Source organism: Mustela putorius, unplaced genomic scaffold (genome assembly GCF_011764305.1).
Source record: "Mustela putorius furo isolate JIRA1106 unplaced genomic scaffold, ASM1176430v1.1 tig00000129_pilon_pilon_pilon, whole genome shotgun sequence".
NCBI classification, from domain to species: domain Eukaryota; kingdom Metazoa; phylum Chordata; class Mammalia; order Carnivora; family Mustelidae; genus Mustela; species Mustela putorius.
In genome coordinates this window covers 43,067,471-43,084,044 of record NW_025421290.1, presented here as the reverse complement: position 1 = coordinate 43,084,044, position 16,574 = coordinate 43,067,471, and the positions used below count along the sequence as shown (strand labels likewise).

The 16,574-nt window shown below is 53.0% G+C and overlaps 1 protein-coding gene across 5 annotated transcripts in view; it reads left to right on the top strand.

Annotated features, from left to right (window-relative positions):
- Window positions 1-9,195: 9,195 nt before the first annotated feature.
- The window catches only part of PRIMA1 (proline rich membrane anchor 1), a 61,119-nt gene continuing 53,740 nt past the window's right edge, over window positions 9,196-16,574 (top strand). For 4 of the 5 annotated variants that reach the window (XM_004754783.3, XM_004754784.3, XM_013057443.2 and 1 more), the window contains exons 1-2: window positions 9,389-9,497; window positions 10,194-10,320. In XM_004754783.3, the coding sequence (XP_004754840.2) occupies window positions 9,400-9,497; window positions 10,194-10,320 (225 nt within the window). In that variant the 5' untranslated portion in view covers window positions 9,389-9,399. Of the gene's footprint in view, window positions 9,344-9,388; window positions 9,498-10,193; window positions 10,321-16,574 lie in introns of those variants that run through there. The other variant, XM_045073106.1, reaches the window with a different exon arrangement.

Genomic DNA, 16,574 nt, shown 5'->3' with positions numbered 1-16,574 from the left:
CTGCCCCCTGCCCCATGCATACAGGAGGAGTGGAGGCAGCCTGTTAGATGGGGTTCCTGGGAAACCTGCCCCACGCCAGCATGGGGGACCAAAGCTTTGCACACTTTCTTTCTAGTATTCTGCGCTACAGCTCAGCGAGGTGAATAGCAGCATCCTTGTTTTAGAGTCGGTGAGGCTGAGGCTCAGAGTGGCTACGGGAACTTTCCAGATTGGATGCAGATTCAAGTAACCCCCAAATCAAAGTTCCTTCCACGAAGCCCATATCCTGCACATCTCTGACCCTGCATGTCCTATGAGTCCAGTAGAATAGGGACCATGATGGTGAGGTACATAAGACCGAGAGAAGGGAGACAAGGCAGGACGGTGTGGAAATTAGCCAAGCAGACTGGAGGGTCGGGTGCTCTGGGCAGATGAAACTGCGTGGTGAGCAGGACAGGGAGACATGAAACAGCAGGACGGGTCTCAGGGAACTGCAATGACAAAGTACCAAGGGGCGAACGATAGGGTATGGCTTGCCGGAAGGGTCAAGGGCTGCAGGGTGGTCGGTGCTATGTTGGGGAGTCTTCTGGGAAGTTTTAAGCAAGGAGGAGAGATGCCCTATTTACACTTAGAAGACATGTATATTTCTCCTCCCTCTAACACAGTGTGAGATCTTGAACAATAGGACCTAGCTCCTTTATGCTGTTGGCTCCTGCATGGCCCAGCATAGGTTGTTGCTCAGCTGATGAAGAGATGGAATCAGCTTTTCTGGCTGGGCTGGCATTTTGATTTGTCTGGTCTGGCCGAAGAGGTGGCCCACCAGGCAAATGTCCTCTAGAGTGATCTCTGTTCAGCACCTCTATTGACATAGGAAAATGGCACTGGGCCAGGTTGGGCTACCAAGCAGACCCAGACCTGACAGTCTTTCCCAAAACTTTAGTCTTTTCTTAGGATTTAAGAAAAGATGACAAGGGAGCGAAGATGCACATGGCTTTAAAGTAAAGTTCAAAATCTGGGCTTCTTCCTGATTCTCCTCCAAGTCCAAACATCTAGCTTCAAGGGATTTGGACCAAAATATTCTTGGAGGAAGAGTTCACTCAGAGTTTGGAGCAAGACAAATCTCCCCACCTAACCCCATGTAAGGAATCCTGCTGGCTGAGGTGCGGGACCGACCTCAGAAGGCCCGGTGAGGTCTTGGACAAAATCTACGGGAGAGTGGTTCCCTCTCCCCCACTAGTCAATCAGGAAGTCATCCTGTCTGGACAGACTCAGAGCCGACCCATAAAACCTGACATTGACAATTACATATTTAATTCAAGCTGAAGTAATGAACAATTTGGACAATCCCGATGTCTTTTTCAATAATTGTTTGTTTATCTGCAGCATTTCCAAACATAATTAGCCTGCATGATTTCATGGTTCAGTAATGAGTACTCGTAAAGCATTTCCTCTGTTTTCTTTGTGTTTTACTTAAAAAAAAAAAAATCCTTGATGCCAGTGAGCCTTCTTACAAAAGGACAGCATCTTTGCCCCTCTATTCTTCAGAATAATTAGAAATGTCCTTTCTTGAGCAGTTACTACGTGCCAGGCTCAGTGTTTAGATGAATTCTTTCAGTTACTTCTTCCAAGAACCCTGCAATCTAATTAGAGCTGACCCTTGAACAACACAGGTTTGAACTGCATGGATGCACTTACACATGGATTTATTTCGATAAATACGGTACGATACTATAAATGCATTTTCTCTCCTTTATGTTTTTCTTAATAACATTTTCTTCTCTCTAGCTTCCTTCGTTGTAAGAATAGAGTACACGGTGCCTATAACACATGAAGTATGTGCTCACTGACTATTGATGTTTATCAGTAAGGCTTCTAGTCAACAGTTATTAGAAGTTAAATTGGGGGGATTTTTGGCTGCACAGGGTTGGAGCCCTTAACCCTCCTGTTGTTCAAGGGTCAACTGCAAATCTGAACGGCGTTATGATTCCTCAAAGATAAGGTAAATAGCTAGCTTCAAGAGTTAAGAAATCCGGGGCACCTGAGTGGCTCAGTGGGCTAAAGCCTCTGCCTTCGGCTCAGGTCATGATCTCAGGGTCCTGGGATCGAGCCCCGCATTGGGCTCTCTGCTCAACGGGGAGCCTGCTTCCCCCCCACCCCTGCCTGCCTCTTTGCCTACTTGTGATCTCTGTCAAATAAATAAATCAAATCTTTAAAAAAAATGTTAAGAAATCCTGCAGGGGCACCTGGATGGCTCAGTGGGTTAAGCATCTGACTCTTGGGCTCAGCTGAGGTCTTGAGCTCAGGGTCATGAGTTCAAGCCCTGCATTGAGCTCCACACTTAAAATACTAATAATAATAAAAGTTAGGAAATCTTTCAAAGGTTAGACTGTAGAGAAGAGTAGGCAATTTCCCTCCAGAACCTGTGCCCATGGTCGGCATCAGCCCTTCCCTCCTAGAACGTTCCTGGATTTCCTGAGGAAACTCATTTGCTTACTTAAGGAACCACCCTTTTTAATTCTCCGCAGTTCTACAGATGTTCCAGATGTAAAATATGCTGGTTGCTACGGTGTTCTGCCTTATTTGGTACATGTGGCCTCAACCTCTAGAGGCCAAGGTCTAGGTGCCCCAGAGAGAGAGCGCTGAAGCAAAGAGTGGATCGTATCACCTTTTGGGGGGTGCTATCCCAGGTCAGGAAGAGTGAAGTAGGCAGGCGAGCAGGCAGGGAAGGAAGGATGGGAAGGAAATTGAATGCGGTGTGTCCCCTCCGCTGGTCACAGCCTTGCCAAGGAATACGGCCAACTGCTCCGCCATACCAGGTAGATTTGAGAAAGCCACATGGAGCTATGAACGGAGGAAAGAAGATGGATTATCTCCCAAGTCTTTCCAGACCCTGGTCTCTCCTTGATCAAAGTTCATACCACAGGGGGTTACCTCCACCACATGTGTAAGTTATGTGCTTGGGCCCCTCCTGACAGCTGCAGGGGGCGTCAGATCCCAAGCCCCATTGCGAGGGGCTCCATCTGAGTTTGGGATTGGAGGTGGGAGTGAAACATCTGGGAGTCTGGTCAGGCCGGGCTTGGCCTCCACGGCTGCTGGGGCCCCACCCAAGGCGGACATGAGAGAGACCACACCGAAGCCCAGCTCTGCCTGGAGGGAAGCTGACAGTCATCAGTGTTAGGACAAGGGATGATGGCAGTGATGACCACCCTCTCCATTGAGCTGAAACGGGGGAACCGAGCAAATACAGGGAAGTATGTGAACAGCATCTAAGACAGCCTGCCCTTGTTTTACTCAGAGTTACTCACTTCCTCCTATGATGCTTGGATCTAACTTGAGAACAAAATGCCATTGGTTTGAGAGGCAAGGTCTGCATTCAAGTTTTAAAGTCATTCATTGTAACATCCTAAAAAAACACAGAGGATTAGCAAACCAACTGTGGTCCCACTGCCAGAGCTGGTCTTGGAGCCATAATTGACTTCCATCACCTTCCTCCACCCATGGCTCCCATTCCGGATGTCTATGGCTGATTCTTCGGGCGGTCTGGGCTTCTTCTCTGGAGGCTCTGTGCGTGTGCGTGTGGCAATTGTCCAACCATGGTCATCTCTGAGGAGAGAAGCTGTAGCAGCTTGGGCTGCCGAAACCAAATACCACGTTGGGGTAGCTTCAAGAACAGAAATTAATTTTCTCACCATTCTGAAGGCTGGAAATCCCAAGATACGAGCTCAGCAGAGTCAGCTGCTGGTGGGAGCTCTCTTCTTGACTTGTGGACAGGTGCCTTGTCTTCCTGTGGTCTTTCCTCTGAATAGGGGGAGAGAGAGAGAGAGGAGAGAAAGCTCTGATTTCTCTTCCTCTTCTTATAAAGACCTGAATCTTATTAGATTAGAGTCCCATCCTTATGATCTCATTTAAACTTGATTTTCTCCCCCAAAGTCTTATCTCCAAATACAGTTAAATTAGGGGGTAGGGCTTCAACTGACAAATTTGGGAGAACACATTCAGTCTGCATCACCGTTCATACTCTGCCCCATGTCCCCTAAATCCTCATGGCGATCGAGGACAATCAGCTTACTGGTACAGCAGCTCGTCTCCAACAGTTGCCTTTGGCACGAGGAGTCCAAGATTCCTGGTAGTAGTTCCAGCTTCTGGTCTAGGGGAATGTTCACTGGGTTCAGAGCAGAAACAGAAGCACAGAGTGGCAACTGGGCTCCAAGGGGCCTATCCTACTTCCGCTCCCAGATTTGTGTGTTCGAGCTATTGAAGACACATCTATGGGTTCCCACTTCATCCAGGAGAACAATATCCCTACAGTGCCAAACTGCTGTCTCCACAGTGATGTCATGGCTGAAGTTTTAGCAGACCATGTCTTCATTCCAGAAACACCAGGCTGGCCAGAGAAAGAGGCTGGTTGACCTCCACAGCATGCATCATCCTGTCCAACTAATTGCCGGGAGCCTCCTTGACAATGATGCTGTCCAATGAGTATTAATGTGGGGCATTGTCTACTCCCATGTGTTCATGCCTTCATTGTCTACCTGACCTCCATGCCCATGGATTTCTACTCTCATTCTTTGCATGCTCCTAAACACTTAGCCTTGCACAGGAGCCAGGGTATGTCTGCACTTTTGCCCTCTCTCCTTCCACCCTTAAATAAGGAGGTAATACAATGGTGCTGTTTCCAACTAGCACCAACATATTACATTGACCTTCATGTAAATGAGGCCCTGGTCCTTTCTTCCTTCAACAGACTGACATAGGAAAGCCCCCCTTTGAGACTCTGGGTACAAGTGAAGGAAGAACTTCCACAGAGATGAGTGAGAGAAGGATCTGGGTCATGTCTTTAGGTAATTTACCGGTTCCTTCTGGACCTGGGAGACCCTGGTCCTAAGCCTACCATGCCTATCAAATGTCAGATTGCTTCTGAGTCGTGCCTGATCTTTGCACTCGGTGGCATTTGTGTTCCTTTCAGAGGAACCCAGCCTCCTTTTCAAGCAATGGTCTCCGTGCTGTGAAAAAACCCAGATAATTTTCCATCACGGTAGCTGATGTCATCTTTTTGCTCTAACGCTCTTGATTATTTTAAAGACAATTCATACAAATTGAGCCATAACCTTGTCAACTCTCTATCGATTTCATCCCTAGCGACACCATAACCTACTAACCATTGACATAGACAATGATGACTCAAGACACCCTAATTGCCACTCCAGCTTTGCTTCCCACTTGGTAATTGGGTTCTCTTTGCCTCTTGTGACCTACTAGGCCAGCCGACCTTTGATGGCCACGAGTCAATGTCGCCGACATGTCCCATCATTGAAGCCGGCCTTTAGAAGATTGCCATCACTGAGCTTCTCAGAGATGCTGGTGCTTCCCACACTCCCACCAGGCCTTTTCTTTCTAGCTCAATGAAGGGAATGACCTCGGGGCCATCCCAGGAAACATAGCCAAGTGGTAGATCCTCAGGTCTGATGATTCTAATATTCCAGCTCTCTCTGGGCCTTCTGTTCCTTTTTCAATAGCATTCCAAAGAAGTTCTGGCATCTCCCTTATGTCCTATAGGCTCTTGTCATGAGGACGAGCACTGTGTGGCAAGGCAACTGCTGCAATTATGTCATCGCTTGCTTTCCAGGCCAGGAGGAGCTGTTTCATTCTGACAGAGGGGGAGAGAGGTGCTTCTACCAGCCAGCACAAATAGGGAGATTTGGGGGGGGGTCAAGATTTTTAGGGCTTGACACCCTAATGCCTTGACTCCAGATCACAGGGTCTGACTCCTTCCCTATCAGAGCCCTCACGTGGACCAAGGACACCTGTGTGGCTACAAGCTTGGTTTCCCTCAGCCACCAGACAACCAGCTCCTGGAGGCTGATTTTCAGCAAGGTCCATTTTGTGGCTATCAAGAGATAAGAGTGACCATAAAGCATTCACCATCATGCCTTCGGTTGGCAAATGGCTTCTGTGAGCCTATCATCATCCTCTCCAAAAAACCTCCAGTACCGTCAGAAGCCATCCAACCTCAGGATCTTAATGAAGATCGTTTTCCTGACATTGATCAAGTGCAGCAGTCATGTTACCTGCCAGAGCCTCGCTTCCTACCTGCATCTCATTCCCAGTAGCCATAGGTGAAGCTTTAGAAATTGTGACGTCACTATATGCCATGCAGGACCCTGTTCACCATCAGTGATGGGGTCCCTACTCCCTTCAGACAGTTGGGAAACTCGGCTCCCACACCCCATCCTGAAGATCTGCTTTCTGGGGCCACCTGTGGTCCCAGCTGTACCACAAGCATGAAGCGATGTTTGCAGGCTGATACTTTCTTGAGGGATACAGCCCTCAGGTTACAAAAATAAGGAGACAAGGGCAAGGAGGGAAGGAAACACAAAGGTGTGTGCTTGTGAGCAGACCGGGTCTTCAGAAGAAAACACTGCTAGTCATGCCTCCCAGCCAGCCCCTGACAGGTTAAAGGAGGCCACTGCGATTTTGTCTTTCATTGGTCAAAATTTGCCCCAAGGTTCAACTCCCCTGCATTTCTGAGGAGAGTTACCTGGGCGCCTGTAGGCACATGCCAGGTACTGTGCTGTGGGTTGCCTCTGAGTCTAGAAAGGGTGAGAGGAGCCAGACCCCACCCGGCCAACCAGGTTCCTTCCAGGGCTTGAGGGGGCCCATGACAGAGCCTGGTCTTCCCCATAAGGCTGTGATATTCTACTGTGCTAGAAGGACCAGGAGGCAATGGGGCCCAGTGACACCCCAGAGGTACACAGAATGGGTCCAGTCCAGGAGCACTGAAGACCAGAATGTACGATACAGGGCTTTTCAACACGTAAAACCTGCCCGGGTCCTCTCATAGAAATGTGTGAGGGCTCAGAACTCCTGAATCCCAGGGCAGCAGCGGTGTCCTCCCCGGCGAGCTCCTCACGTCTCCGAAACTGTCCAATGGAGCAATTACTTCTACCTCACAGAGTTGAGAGAAGGGCATTAAAATATGATATAAAGAACATTTTTTTAAAAAGACTTATTCTTGGGGTACCTGGGTGGCTCAGTGGGTTAAGCCTCTGCCTTCGGCTCTGGTCATGATCCCAGCCAGGGTCCTGGGATAGAGCCCCACATCAGGCTCTCTGCTTGGCAGGGAGCCTGATTCCCTTCCTCTCTCTCTCTCTGCCTGCCTCTCTGCCTACTTGTGATTCCTATCCGTCAAAAAAATAAAAATAAAAAAAAAATCTTAAAAAAAAATTAAAAAGACTTAATCTTATTTTTTTGAGGGGGGTAGGGGCAGAAGACAGGAATCTCCGGTAGACTCCCCACACTCTGGCCTCACTCTCACAACCCTGAGACCATAACCTGAACCCAAATCAAGAGTTGGTTGCTTCACTGACTGCGCCACCCAGGCGCCCCAAGGACATTTTTTAAGTGGTAAAGAGCTCCATATATAAACATGTCAGGTTGTTGTCACATCTAAAGAATGAGATCCCGAATTGAACAAAATCCCCTGATGGGCTTAAGTAGAAAGGCATTAAGATAATCAGTGTTCTTTTGACCTCAGCTGACAACTAGTGGCTCTGTTTTGTGACTCGTTCTCTTGCTTCAGACTCTTTCTCCTGAGAGAAAGTCACCCAGGAAGCCCCTCTCCAGCATTTTCTTCCCATGCCTCCTCCCTCCAGGATGGTCCCTCCGTGATGGCTCCCTGCTGTATACCGGCCTCAGACGCTCTGTCGGGCCCTTCGTAGGTGCTCACAGACGCTACGTATGGAATGAATGAATGAATGAATGGACAAGTATCTCCACATCTTCACCCAAGGGGCCCTCAACACTTGAAATACTCCCTCACTCCCCACAGGTCATTGTACCCTGGAAGCCTTGACTGCCCCCTCCCTTGTCTTCTTGCCTGTCCCCTGCTTCAGTGCAGGCCCCTTTCTCACACCACAGCCCTGGTTTTGTTCAAAGGCACGGAATCCCCCATTCACAGTTGTCCCCCTGCCTCTACAGGGCTCAGAAGTGGCTCACCGAATTTACACAGAGAGCCGTCTGGGTCAGCACTCTGCACGGAGTGATCCCTGGGAAACTGGTCGGAAACCTGGCTGCAGAGCTGTTGATATTAGCGTGTTTATGTCACTCAGGGTGCCCACAGACACCGAGAACAGAACTAAATAAAATGTTTCTTCAGGGTATAAACTATGGTGTCTGACTCTGCTCTTAGTCCCCAGTCCCTGGTTCCCTCCCTCGCTCAACCTAAAAATAGGACTGTCCATGCCTCCGGGACCTTCTGGAAGGCCACTCCATCTGTCAAAGTGCTTCCCAAGCGCAGACACCCCAGGCGCCCAGCGGTTGCGCGTCCCTGCGGCGGGCGGTCTAGGAGGCCAGGGGCCGCGGGTTTGGGAGAAGCGTGGCAGGCTCCTTCGCGACCGACTTGTTGATAATCTCGCCTCCAGCAGAGGAGTTGGACATGGTTGAGGTGTTGAGGTCCTCCCGGGGGCCCTAGGCAGCTCCCTCCAAGAAGCAGCGTGTGGCTGGGGAGGTCCCCGGGCTGAGACCACGGAAGGGACAACAGGGCCCTTGGCCCCGGGGGGAGACGGCTTGCACCATGGAGCCCCGAGACCCACGGGAGTCTGCCGTTCCGAATGGGGCGGGGGAGGGGAGACAGTCCGCAGGGACCGAGCGCAGAAGGGGGTCTCCACGAGTCGGTCCTTGCCCCCTTCCCGTCGCCGCGGAGAAACTTGGAGGGGGGAGGGCAAGCGTGGAGCAAGACCCCCCGGAGCTGGCAGTCTTCTTCCTCGCGGGTGAATAAATAAATTATTAAGCGCCCAATACACAATAGCCTCGCTAGATGGAGACGAGGAATCACTGCAGCGGCGCTGGCGGCGGCGGCGGGGAGCGCGGGCGGGAGCGCAGCCCGGGGCGGGAGGCGGGCGAGGCTCTGGCGAGGCTCACGTCTGTTTTCCTTTTTCGTGCATTATTTATTTCGCCTCCGCCCGCGGCCCTGCTGCCCGAGCGGGCGCTCCCGCGCAGCGCCTCTCGCGGGCCGGCGTGACCGGCGGGGAGAGCTCGGGCACCCCCGCGCCCCGGGCAGCCGCGCGGCGCCACCAGGAAGGGCGGGGATCTGGGGAGGCTTGCGCCGGCGGCTCCAGGCTGCTCGGAGGCGACTTTCCCCGCCCTCCTCCTCCGCCTCGGGCCCCGGCGCGGGGTGCCGCCCCTCCCGGCCCCCGCGCGGCCGGGAGCAGCCAGGAGCCGCCGCGCCCTGCGCCCCGTGCGGGCGCCCCGCGCCCGGCCCCCGCTCGGCAGCCGGCTCGGCCCCAGCCGAGCGCAAACTTTTGCTCCGGTGCCCGGCGCTCCTCCCCGGCATGTGAAGCCCCCGGGCGCCCGCGCAGCCGCCAGGGTGAGGACCGAGGCCCCGCCTAGAGGGCGGGGGACCGGGGAGGCGGCTGGCTTTAAATGGGGGCCGTCCGGCGGCTCGGGAACAGTCTGCCGCGGGGGGAGCGCGGACCTCCCTTCCCCGCGCCGAGGATCGGCCGGGGCCGCCGCCAGGCAAGGTGGCGTGAGGCACTGGAGGGGTGCGGGCAGAGAGGGAGACCGGGGGTGGGGTGGGGGAGGCTCACGCCCCGAAGCGGGAGGCCCGGGCTCGGGAGAGCGCGTGAGGGCAAATGGGGTGCGCACGGAGGTGCCCATGTTGCAGTGTGCGCAGTGAGGGCCGGCGGGGCAGGGAGGGTGCACGCAGCTTGTGATTTCCTGGTGCTGTGCATGCGGGCTCAGCGACTGAGCCGGCTGGGGTCGGTGGGTGTGCACGGCCGTTTCCGTGGGTGTGTAGGCAGGGTGAGAGGTGCCCGCCGGGTCTGAAGTGTGCTCACAGTGGGAGTGAGTTGTGCACGGCTGGGGAGGTTTCCGGGAAGATGCACTGGGCTCCGTTAAGTGTGCTTGGCTCTATCTGGAGGTGTGCACGGAGCCAAAGTGTGCACGCAAGATTCTGGGGGTGTGCCCGGGGCCAAGAGATACACATAAGGTTCGGGAAGTGTGCGCCAGGGGTCGGGGTTCCGGGATGCCTGCTTCTGTGAGTGTGCACGAAGGGTCAGCGAATGTGCAAGCTTGAGGGAAGGGGCGGACTTGCTTTATGAGGGTGCCCCAGGGTGCGGGGCGTGCCCGCCCAACCCTGACCGCTACGTGTGCGGGTGCGCGCAGGCGTTGGTGCCCGCGCAGCGCCCGGCTGACCCCGGCATTTGCTTCCCCGACAGTTCGCCCCCGAGAGCCCTGGTGCCGCGGGCCGAGATGCTCCTCCGGGACTTAGTGCTGCGCCGGGGCTGCTGCTGGCCCTCACTGCTGCTGCACTGCGCGCTCCACCCGCTCTGGGGCTTCGTGCAGGTGAGCGTCGGTGGCCGGATGGTGTGGGATGCTGGGCTGGAGGACCTCCTCCCCAGCAGGACTTGGGGAGGGGGTGTGGTACTTCACTCCCACGACCCTGGCTTCCTGCAGCTGCCCCTCAAGTTGCTCCCCCGGAGAGTTTGGGAAAAGAAATGTCTCTCACTCTCTCCATCGTCCCTACTCTGGCCCTGGAAAGATGAGTTGGGAGGGGGGGTGGAACTCCCCTGTAGGCCTCAGTCCTGGCCTGCTAAGGCCTGCAGGACAGGGCCTTGGAGCAGAAAGGGCCTGGGAGTGCCTTCCTGTGATAACATTCTGTTGCGAAAATGTGGGGAAAGAAACCTTAGGGCTTCTACAAACTTAAAAATAAAATGATCCTAAGAATCATACATTCTTTATTTCCCACCAGAATCACTAGTAAACTTCTACTTAGCCTTCTTAAACTGGGCTTACCGCAGCTGGGGCTGTTTCCTGTAGGCCACAGAGTTGGGGGTGTGGACAGGTTGTGCGTGGAGGCCCCCCATGGAGTTGTGGGAAGGAACTAGCCATCTGTGAGGATTGCCTGGGCCTGGAGCCCTCACCGTGGGCCCCTGAGACCCCAGGGCACAGGCCAGGTGGCCACCAGCCACAGTGACTTCTGTTAGGCTCAGGGAGAAGGTCAGATGGCATGGCCCCTGGTATCTTCCAGAATGTCCACGGTCAGTGTTACAGTGGAGTGGTGAAGTGAACTTGTGTCAGCTCTGCATTTTGAGCCCCAGCTCTGCTCCTCACTGGCTCAGGACCTCAGGCAGTGCCTCTCTGAGCCTTGCTTTCTTGTTCCTTACTGTGCTATTTTAACTACTTGATGATACCGCGCCAGTAAAGATCACTTAGCGCAGCACATGGACCGCCCAGTGGTGGCTGTGACTTACAGTAGCCATACTAGTAGCGGTCATGCTGCTCTTCCCTCTGGATGGCCAGCCACTCTCTTGATCACCACAGAGTCTGGTGGACATTTTTTAATTTTCAGCGGCTCCACAGATGCTAGAGGACATTTTTGCTGTTTTGAGCATTGAAATCCCCAACTCTGGAGGTTTTGTGGCTTTACGAGGTTCTGGTGGCCTTTGGGGGGTTTGGGATCTTTTGGATGGTTGCCCCAAGTAGGGGCAAAGAAGAGGGGATAGGGTGAGACCCCTAGCTGGTCTGCCGCGGGCCTTAAGCTGCCCTACGCGATGGGGTCCCGCTGGGACCCAGCTGTCCGTCGTGCTCAGATGGTGGCTTGGGTGACCATCAGGGAGCACCAGGGACTCTCAGGCTATGGAAGGAGCGTGCTGGTTGAGCAGGTGGATGGGCTGGGGTCTCCCCTCCCCGCCCCCCAGCCGCAGCCGCAGGCTCATCTCCTGCTCTGGCTTCTCCGGTTTGCCTCTGTCTCCCTCACGATTGTTTTCCTTCTGGAATTGACAGCTTTGTTTAATGTGTGAAACGGCAGTTATTAAACTCAGCTGTGCCTCCTCAGGATTCAGGATTTTGTCACTTCTAAACACTTGGGCGGCTCGGTACCAGCTTCCTTTGTGCAACTTTTAGTTGAACCTCAGATGTGAAGTTCACCGCATTTTTCTATTCGTCTGTTTACGGTTTTCCCTGACACTCCTGGAGAGCAATGCGATCTTGTCAGCCTCCAAGGCTGGCATTCTGTGGCATGAACTAGCAGGATTCCAACAGCAGACCCGCCACCTCCCCACCATCACCACCAAAAGAAATAATTTTGTGACCACAGCTCAGTTTTTTAGCAATGTCCTTCAGCCAGGCAGCGCTCACCCAAGTGCGCACGCATGCCTCTGTGTGTGTGTGTGTGTGTGTGCACGCACGCGCACGTGCGTGGGTGTTTCAGATGCTGTTACTCAATATAAATCAATTTTCGTGAAAATCAATTAGAAAAGGAGTCCTCTAGACAAGTAAAATGGGCAAACTGTTGGCAGGAGGCTCTGGAAAAATTAATCTACAAATGAAAAGGGACTGAGAAGCCAAGGGAAGAGGGGCTTTGGAATGGATGGCTCTGGTTTTTAAGGGAAAGAGCTGAGTCCAGGAGAACAGAGGGAAGAAGAGAAAGATACAAGTGCACGAGGGCCATGTAGTTCCCTCTAAGTGGAGAGACTGAAATCTGCCACATCATAGGAGTTTCTTGAATATAGAGAAAGAGCTCAGAGCTGATTGTGCTTTCATAAGCATTTTGCTAGAAGAATCCCCCAAAGTTGTAACAGTTGACCAACATATTAAAGAGCTATAATTAATAGGCTAATTGGTGAAGGAGGAGACCTGTGGTCCCCCCGAGCACCAGGTTCCCACCTTAAAATTGGCCTGAAGCCTCTGGCTGCTGCCCAGAGGGTAAGAAACATAACCATTAGAGTTGGATGACATTTAAATTGCCACAAGGTTGGTGGGGGCATTCCCTAGCCTTCCCCTGTTCTTTAATAGGTCTACAGTTGAGATCCTAGGCTTTTGTGATTCAGGGTTCTTCTAAGTTCACTTCCAGATGATTCCTTTTTTGCAAGCCAAGAGGATGACAGGCTGGCAAATTTATTAGGTGTGACAGGAGTGTGTCTCATCAAGTTAGTGTGATGCTGGCCTGTCTCCATAAAAGATGCCAGAAGCCATCATCTTTGTGGGCGACCTCTAGGGAGACAGGCTCTGATCCGGGCCAGCGGTCTCTGTGCGCTGAAGGGGAGCCACCAGCAGCGCTGAGCTCCTCCTGTGATCAGTCACTACACCTTGGCTTATCTCATCAGCATTTATTGGGCACCTACTGTTTGCTAGGGCCTTCGTGAAGTGCAAGGAGGGAGCAGTCCCTGGCCTCTCGGCACTGACAGTCTGGCGCTGGAGAGAAAATTAAGTAATCAGAGGCAAGAGAACTCAGCAGGAGCAGACGGCTTAGGGACGAGACCTGGCGGAAGAGCCAGAGGAGGCTCGCAGAGGCAGTGCTGCGGCTGAAGCGTGAACAAGGACAAGATAGGAGCAGGATGCGGGCACGGACAAAGTGTCCAGGCCGAGGGAGTATCCCTGAGGCCAGAGGGGAGAATGAGGCATTGGAGGAACTTAGGGGAGGGAAGTCCCAGGTAAGGCCACTGTTGAAAGCCACTAACATAATGCCTTACAGTTTGGACACAGTCCTGAGGGGTACGGGAGCCGTGGAGGTTTTAAGCAAGAAAGGACACGGTCTCAGACTGGCATTTTAGAAATCTTGGTCCAGGCCCAGCAAAAAGATGGATCTGGGGAGGCGGGGGGGTGATACAAGGGGGCAAAGACACTGGGGAGGGGAGAGTTGCCAGATTTAGGCAGGTAGAAATATAGGACATCCAGTTAAATTTGAATTTCAAATAAATAACACCTCATGCTTTAGTGTAAGTATATCCCGTCCAATATTTGGGATATACTTATACTAAAAATTGTTGTTTCTTTAAAATTTAACAAGATGTCCTCTTTTTTAAATCTCATTCTCCTAGGTAAGACGCAGGTGCTGCCCAGTGGAGATATGATGGTGTCCTGGCTCAGGGTGGTAGCAATGGGAATGGGGAGAAACTGATGGGCGTAGGGGCTATTTGGGACATGACATCCACTGAACCAGAAGGCTGCATGGACTGGTCAGGAGTAAGTGGGAACACGGAGCACCATGGCTCCCAGACCACAGTGGCGGGTCCTAAACCCACGTGACTGCAGGACTTACCTGTGCCTTAGCCCACTCTCCACAACAGCAACAGAAACAAGATTCTGGCCCCAGGGCAATGCTGCAGAGCCGGGGTGGGAAGGCAGGGGATAGCAAAACTGGACAAAAAGTGGTCCCAGGCAGTCATGATGCCAACTTCTGTTCTGTGGGCTTTAGGCAAGTCATTGGCCTCTCTGAGCCTTTGCTCCTGCTTATCCAAGTCCAGCCAAGAACAGGTGGCTTAAGGGAAAGTTCCTTCTCCCTGTGGGACTCCCCAAGATACAAACCAAGCAAGCCAGGCGTTGAGATGGGCTCTCAATGCTGAGGTCTAAATACAATATTTAGACCTAAATACAATATCAACTGGTCTAAATACAATACCACCACCAAGCGCAGAGCCCCCAGGTGGACCCAGAGCTGGGAGCAGAATAGATCCTGTGTTTGTCCACTGGTGGGAGGACCATCCCCCAACACATCTTTTCATTGTGTGCCAACTGAATGCAGGGCTGTGAAATCTTAGTTCGTTACTTAGCCTCGCGGGGCCTGTCCTCCCCCCGCTCCCCATAAGCATGGATGACAGCGCTGGCCTCTCCCACTGATCCTCGTGGTGAAACGAGAGCCGTGGCTCATACACGGTCGGGCTCAGAGGCACATGGAGTTAGGACTCCGGCAGCACAGACCCACCCGCCTGCCCCCCCCAAGATGCTCAGAGCTCCGTGCAGGAAGCAGACATAATAAAGCAGTGGGCAGGGTGCCCCAGAGTGCCCCCAGGGAGAAGCAGCAGCCTTGGGCAGATGGAGCCAACATGATGGGTGGGTGTGGGAGCGGGGAACGTGGGGTCCCGGAAGTTGGCCAGCGGATCAAGGTCAGAGTAACCAGGTATCTGTTAAGAGCGGCTCAGTGGCCACAGGCTTGTGCTGGACCAAACTCCAGTGAAGGACCCCAGGTGGGGTCCCCCATCAGGAAGAAGGCTAGATACCTCAAACTGGATGCTTTTGTGAGGGTGATGGGTTAAGCAGTGGTGCGCAGTCCCATTTCAGGGGGCCATTAGCAGAGAGACCCAGGAACCATCGATTTTTATTTTTAAATGCCAGGCGCACTCCTTTGTTCTCTCCCCCTTAAGCCTTGAAACTTGGCCCCAGCTTCCCTGCCAATAACATTATCACATTAAACTCTCATATACATCCGTGCCCTTACAGCGGCTCACAAAAATGGGTCATCGTGTTGGGCCAGGTTAAGCAGACGTGCTCCTCTCGAACTCTCGTGTAAACTGCCCCTCGGAGAGTGGGAGAGTCCTTGCTTTGGCAGTGGCCTTGCATGATGTTTGCACACTGTGGAGTCCAGCACAGAAGCCACCTGGGAGGCCGGCGCTGGTCGGAACCGGGAGGAGGGCAGCTCGATGACCACGGCAGAGCTGACAGGGGCACTGCTGGAGAAGCCGGTGGGGGTACCATGGCTGCGCCGGGAGATAGGGATCCCCACCAACTTACTGGGAAAGGTTCCTCATCCAAGGATCTGATGAGATTGCCTTTGGAGTTTGAAACGCAGTCAGTGGCCCTTTAAGAACACTAAAAGGTGGTGAGCAGCTGCTTCCTCCCTCGTAGATACTAAGTTAGGGCTGTAAAGATACTAAGTTAGGGCTGTAAATCAGCCACTGCCATCACCCAGTGGTCATCACCCAGCTTGTTCACAGCCACCAAGTGTGAAGGGAGCATCGGAGCCCCAGGGCTCTCCCTGCTGGTCCAGGACACACATGGTAGAATTGGCCTCCAAAGGCCATCTATAGAATGTTCTTCCCAGCGGCAGGACGCTACCTGCAGAGAAACTGGGGTTCTGGGTTTCTACTCCCCTGAGAGCACAGCCGGAGAAGTTACTGTGGGCTTCATTGACGAGAGGATGCCCACCAGCTCCTTCCCTTCATACCTTTAAATCCCCTCGTTCCCTGGGCCAGGCACTGAACCCTAGGCTCGAGGCTTAGGGCAGGACGCCAGTTTGTGTGAACCAGCAGTGTTCACGCGGGCTAGCCAGTCGAAGTCTAGCCTGGGCAAATTACACAAAACAGCCATGCCCAGTTCTACCTGCAGAAATTTTGATTTAATCGGTCTTAGGAAAGGGTTGGGAGTGAGTATTTTTTAAAGCTCCCTGGGAGGCTCTCATGTGCACCCAGGGCTGGGAACTGCTGGTCAAGCCTGGCCCCATCCTGGCTGACAGGTGCAGAACTGAAGACCAGTGTCGGAAAACACCAGGCCAGGAGTCAAGAGGCATGGATTCTGGTCAAGTTTTTAATACTCGTTCATTTATTCACCAAATACTGATTGGATGCCAGGCACTGCCTTAGTGAGGGAAAACAAAAGGCTGGGTCCCTGTCCCTGTAGAGCCTCTAGTCCAATGGTGAAGACAGGTAGGAATCAGGTAATCACCCAAATGAGATTTTTGCCCCCAGAGAGCAGCCTGGTGCCCGGAGAGCCTATAAAAGGAGCTCTGACCTGGTCTGAGGGGTTTGCCTGAGAAGCTGATCGCCAGACCGAGTCATGGATCAAGTTTGAGAACATTCTAGAACATTGGAGCAGCGTATATA